We start from the raw sequence: 17,124 nt of genomic DNA on the forward strand, positions 1-17,124 counted from the left end.
CTTTGTCATTGGTAACTAATCACTAGCCTACAAACCCAACTGCTACTTGTTACCAAACAACGCTCCATTTCTACATGATACTTTGGTTGCAGTTCATCTGTGGATTAAACATCAATTATTGGTTCAGGAGCAGCTGCATAAATGATGCTTGCAATAAGTGTCAGGCAACTTGATTTCAAATGTGCAGTGATCATCCAGGTATCATTAGTTTTTACATTTGTTATTTTCTCATTTCAATCCACAGTTAGAAATACAGGAAACATAAAAAGACACAGCCTTTACAATAGTCATGTTCTTGAGTTCCTCCCTCCATTCCACTTCTTAATTTGTAATTATTTCTATTATGTGATTTGTTGATTCTTATACTTAATGATATTTTATACTGATAAAATTAGGTAAGAAAGAATAGTAGGAAACTTGAGTAGAGCATAAATACTGGCATGTTCCTATACATAGCATGTTATTCCATATTATTCAATGCTTAAAATTTTCATTACAATTAAATAAATCTATCAAATATTGCTAATATATCTGCAACTAACCTACTCTCATATAAATTATAATATTGATGCTTGTTCCAGCCTCATTGTGTACGAGCTGAAACTGAGACTGAGCTTTATCTGTGTTGGGGAGAATAGCCCCTAGATTGCCTAAGAGTGGGGCTAGGGAGGGTAGCACTATTACTACACCAGACATTACCAGCTCCAGCCCCTAAACAGTTAATCGCAGCCATGGGGGAGAACCTGGCAACTGCAGGGCTACCTGTCTGAAGTAACATTCCTCGCTGATTAGATCATGTCAGCCAGTATCAGACTGCCCCATTGAGAACTCATGACTAATAAAGGAACCGGTAACTGTCGAACGGTGTGAATTGCACTGTCGGAGTACATGATTACTAAAACACCTGTTAATGTACCTATCAGAATAGATTCCCATCGAAACCCATGATAAATGATAATGTTTGTTAATTCGCTTGCGGAAGACCATTGACTCTGTCAGACGCATAGTAATGAGATCAATACTCGGAACAATGGACCATTGATTACAGGATCGGAACTGCCGATCCCAGGATGGCTGTACCATTGTCCGGCACAGCAGGAGCTGGACAGGCACCTCGATACGGCCAATGGAGGCGCAGACCCCCTCACTCTCAGGTGTACCAACCAATGAGGGGGACGAATGAGGGAGAACTGACCGGGAACTCCGGGCGGCGCGAAGTATAATTGAGCCAGGTCCGAAGGGGAAGATAGAACGCCTTCTCCAACGAATTGCATGCTGTAGAATTCGTTGTATAGTTTGCCAGTTGTGATTCTGTAAAATAAACGGTGTTCTGCTGCTAACTAAAGAAGCTGGTGCGGTCTCTCCTTCCAAAGAACTCGCGAAGACCGGAATCCCGAGATTCCGGCCTAACATCTGTTATTAACAATAAAACAACAATTTCACATGTATTTTCTATAGTTTTACTTATTGCTCTTAGAACCTGAAAAGGTAATGCTTGTGCATGGAAACTAATGCTTGTGCATGGATTCCTGAAGAAGGGCTCATGCCTGAAAGGTCAATTCTCCTGCTCCTTGGATGTCTGCCTGACCTGCTGCGATTTTCCAGCAACACATTTTCAGCTCTGATCTCCAGCATCTGCAGTCCTCACTTTCTCCATGGAAACTAAACACAAGACAAGTGACTGCCAGAGAATAAAGCAGCTGAAAGTTTGTCAAGCAGTTCAGATGCCATCATAATCCACACAAGTGAAGATTGAACAGTTAATGAGCAACAGTAAAATCCCAAGTTTGAATCACTGCCTTCAAATTTCACTGCTAGCTGGTTGCTTTATATTCCAATAGACCTAGTGAATAATTTAAATAATGCATGTTCACAATTTTTCCTCCAGACATTCAGCAGCCAATTCCTGCAGAGAGCAGGCAATATGATACATATTGCAATAAAAATGGTGCAAGTTAAAGTTTCATAAGATATATAGATGTTACATAGTGTGATATTTACCACTGGATAACTATTGACACAATTCTCTATCTTCTGCATTAGTTGTCAGATATTCTTTTAATGTCAAAGCCCATTCATAACATGGCCACCTGGTAGTGATTCCAGGAACATATTTCTGCAGCTTGGAACCTGACTGAAGCATAAAGAAATAAAGTTTGATGTAAGTTCTATTATCCAACATGAAAATTAGACTGAAAAATGTATTTAAAAGTCTTAGATCTGACAACTTCACCAAGTTCCAAATTCACATGTTCAGTTTTATGAAGAAAGCTGCCTACATAGACTTGTCATCCAGTGTTACTTCTCTGTCCCCCACCCCTTTAATGGTAATGCAGTGCATCTGTGGCTGTAATTACGTTGGGACAAATTTACACAAGCAGTTTCTATTAAAATGTAAAAAGAAACTATCATAGAAATATTAGCTTAGCAATAGGGTTTATGACTTACAAATAGGGATGGAAATGTATTTGTGCGTCTCAGTCTAATTACATCTCACCTTTTCACCTCAGATTACTGAAAGACCATACTTGATCTTAACTCCCCGTGTTCAGTGCAGCAAAAGATTATCCAAGACAGTGCTAAAATTGATCTTTTCTGTGCGCTTTTTAATGTTATTCACTTTTCCAGTTCAATATTCCTTACCATTTAACAAGCAACTGTTACACCCTAATAAAACCAAAAGAGAAAATGCTGGAAAAGCTCAGCAGGTCTGGCAGCATCTGTAAATAGAGAAAAGAGCTGATGTTTCGAGTCTAACTGACCCTTTGTCAAAGCTCTCCTTAATAATTGTTACACCCTAATAATTCACCTCAATGGTCAATGTTGATAATACGTTTGGAACAAAGCTTACTCACTGAAGGTTTTATCACAATCTATTGTTTGTGTCCTTATTTATTTTATATATTTTCTCTCTTTCTCTCTCTTCCTCTCTCTCTCTCTCACACACACAAACACACTCAGAGCTATACGCACTCAGATGTGCACACTCACAAACACACGTGTACTAAAGTGTACACACACATGCAAGTGCACGAGAACATATGCAGACACATCCACACATTCCACCCCAGCCATCCCTCAACACACACAGTCACGCATGAACATCCAAGTTGGTCCATTAGAAAATAATCAACTGTGGAGTCCATGATTGATTTTCTTACATCCAACCTGGGGTACTGAGGCTGACTTTAACACAGCTTAGACTGCCTTGTTTTTATGTGAAAATGGATTTCAGCTGGCAGCACCTGGGAGTAATGACACTTCATCATACATCCTGCACTGTTGAAGTTTATACAGAAGTAGGAACAATTGTACTGTAATCACGGTTACATAGAAATAATTTGCATTACTAAACAGGACATGCTATACTTAATGTAGAAAATAATGAGCTGTCTGTATGCCTTATATTTATGTAGACAGATAGCTCAAGCATTTACATAGTGCCTTTCACACACTCAGATATCCCAAAGCACTTTGCAGTCCATAATTTATTTTTAATGTTATCATGATTTAACAATACAGCCACAAACCACAGCACGGTCCCATGACCAACAATGAGACACATGGCAGATGATATTTTTTGATAGCTTTGAACAAGAAATAAATGTTGGCAGAACATTTTGACAATTCCCCAGTTTTTCTTCAAATACTGTATTTTATAATCATGAGAGGGGGAATGGGCTTCGTTGTATCATCTTATGCAAAGAATATCACCTCTGACATTCCCTAAGTTATGATGGCATGAGCCAAAATGTTCTGATTTCGAGGACACAATGTTAGCAATGAAGCCATTATCATTTGAGATGGTTCAATGATTATCTGACTAATCCATTTCTATCGTGGACAAAATGTGACTGCATGGACAAAGATAAACAAAGATATTCACCCAGGCAAAAAGTGTCCAATAGTTCATATCCCTGCTCACTGGGCCACACTGATGAAGGGAGAAGGTTCAGCAAAGGCCAATGGTGAGTAGAGGGAGTTGCTGCCTCTCCACACAAACTGAGACCCAGAATTTCATCACATCCGAAAACCTCCCATATTTGGTGAAACTTTGACAAAGTGGACTGAAAGCATGAGCCCAGTTTCCAAACATGACACTTACCAATTTTGCTGGGCAGGATCGGTATTGGCTTTGGCTTCATGGTGTTCCCAGAGGCAGCTGACCACTTAAGTGACATTTTGGTATTCCCGATGCATGAACCCCAAAGAACAGTCCAGGCCTGAGCAGGATTGCTTTTCTTCTTTTGGATGGCCATGCCACCGCTTTGGAGAGTTCAGGTAGCCTCGTGGATCTGCTTCTGGCAGGTGTTGGTCAGCTACCTTTGGGGAGGGCAGTTTGAGCATCCTTTGTTGTGGCTCAGGTAGAGACAGGCAGTGGTCAGGCACTCTCTGGATTGTTAACTGTGGGAAAATTGTTTGTAAAAGTTGCAGAAATCCTTAGGAACTTTCAAACCATAGAAGGCCCTGTCTAGGTCATTTAAAAAGTGCCAAACCTGTCAATCACTGTCAGGAAATGTTAAAGCAGTCAGAACGTGAGAAGCTTGTCAAGACCCATTAAGAAGTATCAAAATTATCAAGAAGTTTCAGACCTGTCAAGAAGTTCAGTTCTGATCTCCCTGCTATAGGAAAGACAATGTGACACTTAAAAGGGTTCAGTAAACATTTGCAATGTTGTTGCCCAGGTTGAGTTATAGAGAGAGGCCGAATAGACTGGGGCTATTTTCACTGGAGCATCGGAGGCTGAGAGGTGACCTTCTAGAGGTTTATATATTATGAGGGGCATGGATGTGGCTCAGTGGTTAGCACTGCTGCCTCACAGCACCAGGGACCTGAATTCGATTCCTGCCTCGGGCGACTGTCTGCATGGAGTTTGTACGTTCTCCCCGTGTCTGCGTGGGCTTGCTCCAGTTTCCTCCCACAGTCCAAAGATGTGTAGGTTAGGTGAATTGGCCATGCTAAATTGCCCATAGTGTTAGGTGCATTAGTCAAAGGGAAATGGGTCTGGTGGATTAGTCTTCGGGGGTCGGTGTGGACTTGTTAGACCAAAGGGCCTGTTTCCATACTGTAGGGAATCTAATCTAATCTAAACCTAGAGGGCATATATTTAACATGAGAGGGGAAAGACTTAAAATGGACCTGAGGGGCAACATTTTCATGCAGAGGGTAGTGAGTGTATGAAATCAGCTGCCAGAGGAAGTGGTGGAGGCTGGTACAATTACAGAATTTAAAAGGCATCTGGATGGATAGATGAATAGGAAAGGTTTAGGAAGCTGTGGGACAAATGCTGGTGAATGGGATGAGATTGAGTTAGCATATCTGGTTGGCATGGACAAGTTGGACTGAAAGATCTGTTTCTGTGCTGCACAACTCTATGACTCAATATTGCATTTAGGTGAAATCTCATTGTACAGCTCCCAAGTGATTAGCTAATGCCAGGTAATATATTACTGAAGGGGCTTCACCATTCACATTATGTTGTTGCAAAAGAAGACAGGGAGAGTGGTAAAAGCAAAACGTGACATTTACTAGCCTCCTTTGGATTTCTGATGTTGTTTCAACCTAACAAACATTTTTTTGCAGTTTGCTCAACAAAAATACTGTTGTTACACATCAGGAGCAAACATTTCTCCCCAAGCATTATACTTGTGGAAATCGTTCTGCTTTTGGCAAGGATTTGTAATAATAAAAAACCTAATTGTCATGATTAATTCATGCTGTCTGTCAAAATGATCCGCACATTTACCTGATGTAATTGCCGCCTGTTTCACTTGAGAGAAATTTACAGAACTAATAGCAAGAGCAAAATCAGTGCATCAAATATTCAAGTCCCTTCAGGATCAGATCATTTTTAGCACCATTTGAGTCCAATGCCTCAAATGTTTCAAGGCTTATTTGGTTCTAAAATGAAAGAGAGGATGCAGAATTGTGAGACAGAATCTATCTGAAGGGCTGACCACATAGTGCATAAGAACCCAAGTCCCAAGTCAATTGTAGTTAGATCGATCCATGAGTATTTTCAATGTCAGATCAAGCAACAGAGGTTTAGCATTCTCTTCATGCAGGAATTGATGTCAACTGTTAACATTTTAAAAGGGTTGCTGCAGAAGAAGAAACATGAAAAGTCTACAATATACCTGCACCACATCATGGAGCAATACTTTCATTGAGTGAGCAAATTCAAATGTTTTACAGCAAGTAGGGGTCAGATACTTCCAGTCTGCATACATGGTTCAGCATTGCGTCTCACTGTTCTTTTAACCATTAAGATTCTCAAAGTGAGTTTGACTACCATAATTAAATTGTCTAAAAACTGGATGGCTTAACTCATTGTGCTCCAGGCCCTGAAAGGCAAATAACATGGTCCTGTTTATTTTGGATTTCCACTAGTGAGAGCAGTTGTGAATCATCTGCCCTTTATGTACCTCCCCTGGTTCTCATTTCCATTGGAATCAATGGTAACAGGTGTACTAGAGGTCTTGGATCCATTACCAGAATGGAGACTATCCATATGTGAGTGACTCAGCTTTAGGTACTTAAATAGATAGAAAACTGCCTTTGGAGTGAGATTTCAGCAAACCTGAGACTTCCCTCTCAGCTGTAAATTGAATGTCATGACTGGAGAAAATCAGGGGGAAAAAATCATGTAAGTAAAGCATTTAATATGGAAGACAGTGCCTAAGAAGACAATGTTTCTGCAGAGAAGGCGTCTCAGATTTATATGACCTCCTGCAGCAAGACCTGCAGCCTCCTGCCAGAAGGACACTGTATTGCTTCTTGCATTCAAGGTTCCCAAGGCCCTTAACCCCTCCATCTCTGGTTTTATCCCAATCACAATATCAGTCAATCTGCAGCTCCTGTTTATATTTAGTATGTGCCATGTACACAAAATAATTTCATTCATTCCTATGGACAGCCAACAACAATAGAGTAGAGCTCTGGGATTCACATAAAATTCACCCATGTTAGAGGCCTCCTCACCTGCACGCATGTGAACTTTTTCAGAGTGTTCTATTGATTTCATCAATTGGAAGAGCTCCCAGCAATGCAAATGACTCTTATGAAAATATCTGAGGAGCTTGGTGAATATAGTCATTGGAATTTTCTGGCTCTGCAGTCAGGTCCTGGGAATGATGCTGCTGGCATTGATTTGTTCAGTCATTTGTCCCAAGTTTTTGGATTCTTTCATGCAGCTCCTGAGGGAGATACGAGCGCCTACCATGCCCTGACTTCATTGCTCAATAAGACCCTCCACTATCCACAAATTGGGTTGCCTCATACCTTTGCATTGCATAAACTATGGAAATCAATTTTGCCACAGTGCAAGTGAAACTGAATTCTCAGCTTTCAACATTGAGGTATGGCTTTTAGAAGGGGGACAGTCTTTTCCAAATCCTATTCTCCCAATGGCAGGCTGCCCATCAGATCAATGATTATAATTGGCAGCACAACACCAAAATCAATATAAGACAAAATTATGAAAAGCAACTAATCCTCTCGTCAAGGCTACTGAACCCCATCATCCATTGACCCTTCACTTATCTTTGTTCCTTTCCTCCAATCTCACCACAGCTTCCTTACACCCTTACCCAGCCAACCGCCACTCCTGTGTCAACCGCAAATGGTCAAAGTGTCTCATTTATGAAGCATTCAAGTTGACAGCAAACACTGGAATTTTTGCTTGAGTCTCAAGCCTCAGTGTTGGGATCAAACTATGTTCTCAATCCTGCATGTGTCAAAAATGGCCATCCTTTTAACAATAATAATGGCATTTTATTGAAGAAACAGTCTCGTAACCTGAAAACTGGGGCACATTGGGATTTGCTTCAGAAATGGGCAGCATTTTTAGGTCTTTATGAAAGAGGACAGCATCCTGGCTAATATCTAGTACTCAGTTGACCCTCTACAGAGCTTTAAATTTGCTTTTACTTTTGCTCTTTGCTGATTGGTCAGCAGTTCCATAGCCACAGCAGAGTTAGATTCAAGCAAATGAAGTTGGGTTGTGGTGCTTTGTCAAGTCTGAGATACTGTCTGGGAGGGCCCAGCGCAGGTGTGTGAGTAGTGAGGGTTGGAGAGGATGGGTTTCAGAACGTATGGACGGAGGGCAAAGGGAAACATTCAAATTTATAGAGTGGCAGAGAAGAACACTAAAAGGAGGTCCATGCCCTCCAGAACTTGACAAGTGTTGTGACTACAACAAGGTCAGCCAGCAGGACCTCACAGAATGTGAGATCTTTGATTGGGGTTGTTAATGTGGTTTAATCAGGGAGCCCTGGATGACATATAAAAACAGATGAGTGTCAGGAATAGTGATACTGTGGTTCCTGACTCTGAATGAGGCAGTACAAAAGTTGAGGACTGTGCATGTGCAAATGAAGGGTGACTTGGTGATGGACAGGTTAGGTGAGTGGGCCAAGCTAAATTCCCCATGGTATTCAGTGATGTGAAGATTAGATGCATTCATCAGGGGAAATGCACAGTAATAGAGTAGGGGAATGAGTCTGGGTGGGATACTCTTCAGAGAGTCGGCATGGACTTGTTGGGCCAAATGGCCTGTTTCCACACTGTAGGGATTCTGTGAATGTATCTACTTCTCAGAAATGCTCCCACCTCCCATATTGTGCAAAATAAATGTTCATTATTGCAACCACCAATGAGCCAACAGTGTAGCTTAGAATTTCCTTTGTCTGTCAGTTTCTGAGAGTTAATGACCGATCACTCCACATGTTTCTAAGTATATGTTTGCTAATATTCTTGTACTTTTGAAATCAGCTGCTTTCATCTTTAACTGAAATTGACCTTGAAAACAAGGTCACACAGAGCAACTCCAAACAAAGAAAATGTATTATAACATTGCCAGAAGACTAGAACAGTAAGTGCCAAAGATAACAAGAGTGTTCATGTTATATGCATCGTAGAACAAGTGGTGATTACATTTTTACTCTTCAACAGTGACTCCAATCTGTACTCTAATAATCTGTCATGCAGTGTAAATATTTCAGGTATACATTTAACATCAGACCCTTACTGTGAAGCGTGTAGAGGTATTTTCCAATTAAATCCGACGTTGTGCAGTTTCTGTGATCCAAAGGGTGCAAAGCTGCAGCACATGACTTATGCTGGTTGCTAACAGTTCATATTAAGCCTTCCACAGATTTAAGCTGGCTCAACAATAAATAACTAAAATAGAGGGTGAGCTGTTATTTCAATCCATTGGTAGGAGGTAAATATTGAAACACATCTTCATTCCCATCCATATTTAGGGGATCACCTCGATTTGTGAATTCAAACTAACCTTAAGGTATAGATTATGACATGTTTGCAGCATTTAACAGCATAAAAGTTCATGAAGCTGCAATGCAAAGCAAGAATGAGTTACCTCTACTTATAACACACAGCATGAGGAGATGGATGAATTGGCTCCAAGACTGGTATGATTGGACCAGCAGAATGAATATTTCAGATTGTCATTTATGGTTAACCTAATAATTATGAACTTATTCTCTCCCAGTATCAACACCATTATTCTCCAGTTTACTATGATTGTCAGTTTTACTTTGTCAATTGTATTCTTTTTTTCTGAGTAGGAAGAGGACTTGTGCGTCCTTTGTTACTTTGCAAAATGAGCTTGCCTTCAAACCTTCACCAGCTCAACTCAACTCAAATCAAATCAAATGCCAGACAGGCTACCTTAAGAATTTGACCTTCATAACTCCATGTTTAATTATTTGTCTCATGAGAGCCATACAACAAGGGTGTCCTTTACCCTTAAAAACAGAGGCTAAGCAATGGTTAAGGAAAGTGAAGAGGGTATAAGAGGACATAATACAAAACAAGCAGAAAAGTATTTTAGAAATACATTGTGGGAGGGATGTTAAAAGTGAAACAGACATATTGATAGGAGACAGCTGTCAGTTTATAGATAATTTAAAAAAGGAGTGGATTTTACAAAGTACTTTGCATTGATTCTTACTAAAGAGAAGGATGTCAGAGATTAGGTGAATTTTTAAGTGGTTGAAAGAGATGAGCAGGTTTTTGAAGGAAACAGTGATGACTTTGACAAATGTGTGAGGCTGAAGGAAGACAATGCACTAGGGACTTGTGGGATACATCCTATGACGTTCAAAGAGATGAGAGAACAAAATAATAATGGCACAGAGATTATTATTTGAGACTTATTGAAAGGGAATGCGTCTTGAAGACTGGAAACAGTAGTCCCATTTTTAAAAATGGAGATACAAGATAATCTTGGTAATTACATGCCAGTCAGTGTAAAAGCAGAAACATGGAGCATTTTAGAGCCTTTAATTAATGATGAGTTTTCATGTATCCTGATGAAGCAAAAATAGTAAAAGGAGCCAGCATGTAAATGGACAATTATCTTTCACAAACCTCAGAGAAATACATAAGGAAGAAACACACAGCAGCTGGAGGAAACAGTGGATGCAATGTACATGGACTTTAGGCAAATGTAGTGATTGGAACCATGGCCAGGTGGATCTCATTGACTGTGAGATCCTTGATTGGGGCTGTTAAGCTGGACCAATCAGACAGTCCTGGCTGATAGATATAAATAGGAGATCACACCTGCACACACACACACACCATGGGTGCTGGGGAAAATAAGCACAACTGCAGTTAGGCGGTAGTGTGAAAAAGAAAAAAAAATTTAAAAAAAGAAAAACAATAAATAGGAGATGTCTTTTTCTGATACGGCGTCTTGCACAGCAGCACGATGCAGATTTTTGTGAAGACTCTGACCGGGAAGACCATCACTTTGGAGGTGGAACCCAGCGACACAATCGAGAATGTGAAAGCCAAGATCCAGGATAAGGAGGGGATCCCCCCGGATCAACAGCGTTTAATCTTCGCTGGGAAGCAACTGGAGGATGGCCGCACCCTGTCTGATTACAACATCCAGAAAGAGTCCACTCTCCATCTGGTGCTGCGTCTGAGAGGTGGTGTTTTGGACATGTCCCTCTGCATTCTCGCTCAGAAATATAACTGTGACAAGATGATCTGCCGCAAGTGCTATGCACGCCTCCACCCTCAGGCATCAAATTGTCGTAAAAAGAAATGTGGCCACACAAACAACCTGCGCTCAAAGAAGAAGCTGAAGTAACCGTTGGGGCAATTGGTGTCCTCGGCATGTTTGTGTTTGAGCTAAATCTCCAATAAAAGTGTGCATTGCATCACTCAAAAAAAATAAAATAAAATAAATAGGAGATAAGTTGAATAAGATTTGTGCACCTTGTGTCTCTCACTGTGTCTCACACCTGCACACACACAACATGGGTGCTGGGGAAAATAAGCACTACAAAAAAAGAAAAGAAAGACAGAGAGCCAAAGGTTCTGTCCACTCTGAGAAAAAAAAAGTAAACAGGAGATATGTGGGAGAGTGCAGACTCTCTATCGGGTCAGTGTCTGTGCTGTCGTGATCACATTCAGCTCCCACATGTAAAGTCCCAGGCTCAAGCAGCTCCACTGCTGCTTCATATCCCAGGCAAGTTGTGTTGTTCACTGTTTTCAGTGAAATTGAATGGAGATTGTTATTTCATCACTGTTGTGAAACAAAATCCTGCAGTGACTCTACTCATATTGCCCCAGTGGTCTAATCGATAAGGTGCTGGCTTCCTAAACCAGGAATTGTGGGTTCATGTCCCACCTCAGGTTACCTGAGGTTTGTTCATAAGCAGGTCCAGGCAACAGGCCGTGGAGGGGGTCGTTAAGGCCGACTGCCTGCCCTCTTCCACGTTAGAGCCCAGATGTCTCTGGCGAAGGAGCGCGCAGTGTCTACCAACACCCTTGAGCTGTTCAGGGAGAGGTGTGAGCTGCAGGGAGTGGATTGCATTATTTCCCCCTCCAAATTTATTTTGATTTAATCCCTTCCCTCCTCTTCACTGTTTGATCACACAGCATTGCCCTTTGAGAAGGGTACGAATTGTCACTGGCCACTCAGGTGTTACCTTTCTTCCTGATGGTGGAATATAAATAAAGATTTACACACTTGTTGTTCTTCACTGTCCAACACCTGCACACACACTACATGGAAAAAAAAACAGGACATTCAAAAGGCCTCCTCAGTCTAAGGGCTCGCTTTGAGCTGACTGGTCACAGCTCATGTCCTATGCACATGTCAATAAAAAGTGTCTTGATGATGGGATACTGGCCTTTCCGTAGTTATTTCAACAAGTCTTTGACACAAAGTTAAATAGGAGATAAGAAGAGAAATTTGAACTCGCAATTAGTGGGAGACTTATAGATTGGGTTCAAATTGGGATGGGAGAACAGAGAAATTCTGAATTGAGGATAGATTTTCAATGTGGTTGAAAGTGGGCTGTGGTATTCACTTCCAGACTAGGAAATAGGCACGCTTTCAATAAGTCAAAACACAGTTGAAAAAGGTGATTGCTAAGATGAGGAAATCATCTAAAACATGATCAATGTCATGCAGACTCAGTAAATGTGAGACTGCATTTTGGTGAGCGTTACAGGAGACGCAATGCTCTGAGTGAAACAAAGTGCTTTAGAAAAGAATGATATGGATACAGGTTCATGGGACATTAAATGCTGTAAACAATCTAAAAGAGATTTGTTGTTTTATCTCAAGGGTTAGTGAATATCATAGCAAAAAGTGATGCTCAGCTGCTATCAAACATTTATAAGATTTTGGTTTCAGGTGTTGTAAATGTGTGGTATTAGATTCCAAATAATAGGAAGGGTATTGAAGCGTTTTATCAAACATGGATCACCTGCTGTGAAAAGATGCAAATATAAATATAAATAAAGATTTGAAAAAAATTGTGCCTGTTTTCATTGGAATTCTGCAGATGCTGGGGTGATATGTAGAGAGCTTGAAAATCATTCGTTCCTAGAGCAGGATTGATAGAAGCTGACTGCTTCCAAAGATTGGGATTCCAGACTTAGAAATCATAAACATAGGAGATTTAGAACAGAAGACTTTGATCCCTGATTTATCTGTCAAACTTTTCCTCACTCATTTAACATGTATACGTGCACAAAGCTGCAGCGAAATGGTAGCTTGTAAACTGTATCCATTTGGAGCATAGACTAGAGAGGCTAGGGCTGTTTTTCTAAAAGTAGGGAAGGCTAAAAGGAGACAGGATTCAGGTGTAAAAGGTTATGAGAGGCATAGATAGGATAGATAGGCAAAAACTTTCTCCTTCGTAGAGAGATCAAGAACCAGGGAATACAGTTTTAAGGGAAGGAGCAGAGATTCAGAGGGAATTTGAGGAAAATATTTTCACCCAAAGGAGATGGATATCTGGAACTCACTGTCCAGCAGGGTAGGGGCTGGAACTAACAAGATATTTAAGAAAAACTTAGATGAGCAGTTGAAACACCATTGCATACAGGCTATAGGCCAAGTGCTGGAAAATAGGGTTAGAATGCTTGAAGACCAGTACAGATATGATGGGTCAAATGGCCTTTTTATATGCTGTAAAAACTGCATGACTCCCAAACAGCTGCATGCCAACTTTCAGCAATACGTTATACAAAATAGATGTTATGAACAGACACCGATATATAACTTAACAAAATGTACTTCCAAGGACAGAAATGTATTTCTAATAGTTTTAGAAACATCTCAAATTAATTGCTGTCCTCTTTAAGCCAATAAACCAAGATTCCTATTCTCCTCTAGACTTAAAAGCAAGACCTCCCACTTGTGGTCATTGGTTTGATGTTTTAAACATTGTATGCAGTTGCTGACAGCTGTATTTATTGATTATCACCATGGTGGCTTATGTTCTATCTGCAGGTGAGTATTCTAATTGGTGTCAGTCTTGCAGGCAAGCATATCTAATGTTTATCAATAGAAGATTGTTGGCCTGTTTGAAGTACATCCTGAAATTTTACTTGTCTGGGTTTCAGATAATCAGAATTCTTCATTGACAATTATCCTTACGGCACCAACAGGGCCACAATTACATCTATTTGAGAGAGAATACAGCAATGTGTATGAGCTATGGAAAAAAAGAATTTGTTGTAGTTTTATATTCTAACTTTATCAGAAATTGTGAAATTTGCTTCTGGTCAACATTGACAGCCTAGAGTTGTCCTTCCCGAGTATATATTGGACCAGAATCACAAGCTAATGCTTCTCATGTCATATAGGTGGCACAGCTGACACTTGCATATGCAATTGCACATTCCTATACCTATCACTGTATAAGGACCAGCTCACACAGCATTGCTGTTCTTAGCTACATCCCATCTTACAATTCTGTCTAAGTCACTGTTACTCCTTTCCCAATTTCCCAGTGTAACCCAATCTTTTACTGTTTAAAATAGGACCGTCACATGAAGGAAGCCTTCAGCCACTTCAAGATCATCACTTATGTTTACAATCACTGAAGGCAAACAGAAATCAAGCAAACAGAAGCTGCATTTGCCTCTTGCAATGGGACCAAACTGCTTGCATGTTCGTTTGTGCCCACACCCCAGTGAATTTCAGGCACAATATTACATTGAACTCTTGTTCTGTTTTCTCCATGCTCATTTCTTTGGAAAAGAGTCCTGAGCCTGTACCACAGACTGCTTCACCTACTTCCAAGATTCTCCCTCCACCTGAACCCTTGTGTCTGATCTCTTACCTGCACTTGACCTGTTCATCGAAAGTTCTCAATGTGACATTCGTCACCTAAATTCCTCTGTCCCTCTCCCCCTCAGACATTCCGACTTGTCTCCTTCTGAATTAACTGTACCTCACACTCTTAGACCCAATCCTGATTTTGTAATTTAACCTGCTGACAAGAGTAGAGTTGGTATTATCTGGTAGACTGACCTTGACATTGTGGAAGTTGAGAGTCAGCTCACGGACACCTTCTCCGATCTACCCTGAGCCATGAATACACCCTTGAACATTGTGTTATTGTGTTTGTGGCTATCACTAACCTCATCTCATCTGGGGATCTCCCCCCATACCCACTGATCCTTGTGGCACTCCACTGGTCACAGGTCTCCAGTCTGAAAAACAACCCTCCATCACCACCCTCTGTCTTCTACCTTTGAGCCAGTTCTGCATCCAATTGGTGAGTTCTCCCTGTATTGCATGAGATCTAACCTTGCTAACTTGTCTCCCATGGGGCACCGTGTCGAATGCCTTACTGAAATCCATATAGATCACATCTACCGCTCTGCCTTCATCAATCCTCTTTGTTACTTCTTCAAAAAACTCAATCAAGTTTGGAAGATATGATTTCCCACGCACAAAGCCATGTTGACTATCGCTAATCAGTCTTTACGTCACAGAGATGTGCAGCGTGGAAACAAACCCTTTAGTCCAACTCATCCATGATGATCAGGTATCCTAAATTAATCGAGTCCCATTTACCAACACTTGGCTCATATCTCTCTGAACCCTTTCTATTCATATCCCATGCAAATGCCTTTTAAATTATGAAATTGTACCAGCCTCTACCACTTCTTCTGGCAGCTCATTCGATGCACACACCACCCTCTGTGTGAAAAAGTTGCCCCTTAGGTCTCTTCTTTAATTTTTCCCCTCTCATCTTAAATCTATGCCCTCGAGTTTTGGACACACGCACCCCAGGCAAAAGACCTTGTCTATTTACCCCATCCATGCACCTCATGATTTATAAGCTACTATGAGGTCACCCCTCAGCCTCCAAAGCTCCAGGGAAAACAGCCCCAGCCTATTCAGACTCTCCTTATAGCTCAAATCCTCCAACCCTAGCAACGTCCGTGTAAATCTTTTCTGAACCCTTTTAAGTTTCACAACATCCTCCATATAGCAGGGAGACCAGAATTGCACACAATATTCCAGTAGTGGCCTAACCAATGTCCTGTACAGCTGCAACATGGCCTCACAACTCCTACACTCAGTGCACTGACCAATAAAGACATGTATACCAAACACCATCTTCACTATCCTATCTACCTGTGACTCCACTTTCAAGGAAATATGAACTTACATTCCAAGGTCTCTTTGTTCTTATTCTTGCAGTTAGACTATTGTATAGCCCAAGCTTCCTTTAAGTTTAACTGCTGTCCTTCATAATATTTACATCCTAACCTTTGGCCTTGATTTTTTTCAGCTAGTACTTCTGCAAATATTTCTTCTTTTTTTCCTAACAGATTGCTCAGTTACAGCTTGGAATGGCTGTCAGCATAACGCAGAAGCCATTTTCATAGCATTTGAAAAGTTGTGGTTTTATTTTGTCTCTGTTTTTATAGTAACTGGCTCTCTTGCAGCTCTGAAAATTCACTCAGTCCCAGTTGGAAATGTCTGACATCATTTTTCAATTAAAGTGTTTCATGGGCACCACAAACTAATGTGAAAGCATTAGCAGCAAAGGTGGATTTTACATGGCTACAATAAGCTAGTTAGCACACTCTGTACTTACACAAAAACCTTCAGTATCTAACAATGCCCAGACTGGCTATAAACAAAGTGCTTTTCATTTTTTTCTCTCTGAAATGTTCTCTTATTTTTAATTTGCCCTTCTCCCTCCTTACAAAGTTGTCAGGCTGGTGGGTGAGTAGGGAGCATTGAAAGGTCACGACAGTCAGTGTGGGGCAGATTTGGAGCCGTTGGTCTCAACCTTTCTGCCTTTTTTTTCACATCTTTAACTTTATTGGTACATTATCAATTCTGTACCCTCAGGAAAATTGAACTCGGAGGTTTGGCTAAAAATATTTTGATGGCTACTATTATTAGTTACCATGATTTTTAAAAAAATTAATATCTCTTACATTCAAAACGTCTACCACAAAGCAGTAATTTTATTTTCCCTGACTGACCTTACCCTATTTATGATTTATTACAGATAATATAACTGATTAAAATTGTGTGAGAAAAATGTCATGAGGTTAAAGTAATGATTTTGGATGATTACTGTCATTAAAGCAATTTGATCTGACGGATACCTACTGTATTGAATGAATTTCCAACAACAGCAATTAAAAATCATTGACATATCATATGATTAATTGAACTAGCTTTGCAAAGAATCTGGTGTAAGGTAAATTTGTGAAACCTTTAAAAATAAGCAAAATGATCAATTATGGAAACAGAATAACTTAATGAATGCTCATTTAATTTAATTCTACAAATCAATTGTTCTGCACTTAATTAGG

At 40.4% G+C, this 17,124-nt stretch overlaps 1 protein-coding gene across 1 annotated transcript; it reads left to right on the plus strand.

Annotated features, from left to right (window-relative positions):
- Positions 1-10,714: 10,714 nt before the first annotated feature.
- Positions 10,715-11,122, plus strand: LOC132832115 (ubiquitin). Its single transcript, XM_060849835.1, has one exon. It carries the CDS (start codon positions 10,736-10,738, stop codon positions 11,120-11,122), a length of 387 nt encoding a protein of 128 aa, XP_060705818.1. The 5' UTR covers positions 10,715-10,735.
- Positions 11,123-17,124: the final 6,002 nt, after the last annotated feature.

Source organism: Hemiscyllium ocellatum, chromosome 34, assembly GCF_020745735.1.
Source record: "Hemiscyllium ocellatum isolate sHemOce1 chromosome 34, sHemOce1.pat.X.cur, whole genome shotgun sequence".
NCBI classification, from domain to species: Eukaryota; Metazoa; Chordata; class Chondrichthyes; order Orectolobiformes; family Hemiscylliidae; genus Hemiscyllium; species Hemiscyllium ocellatum.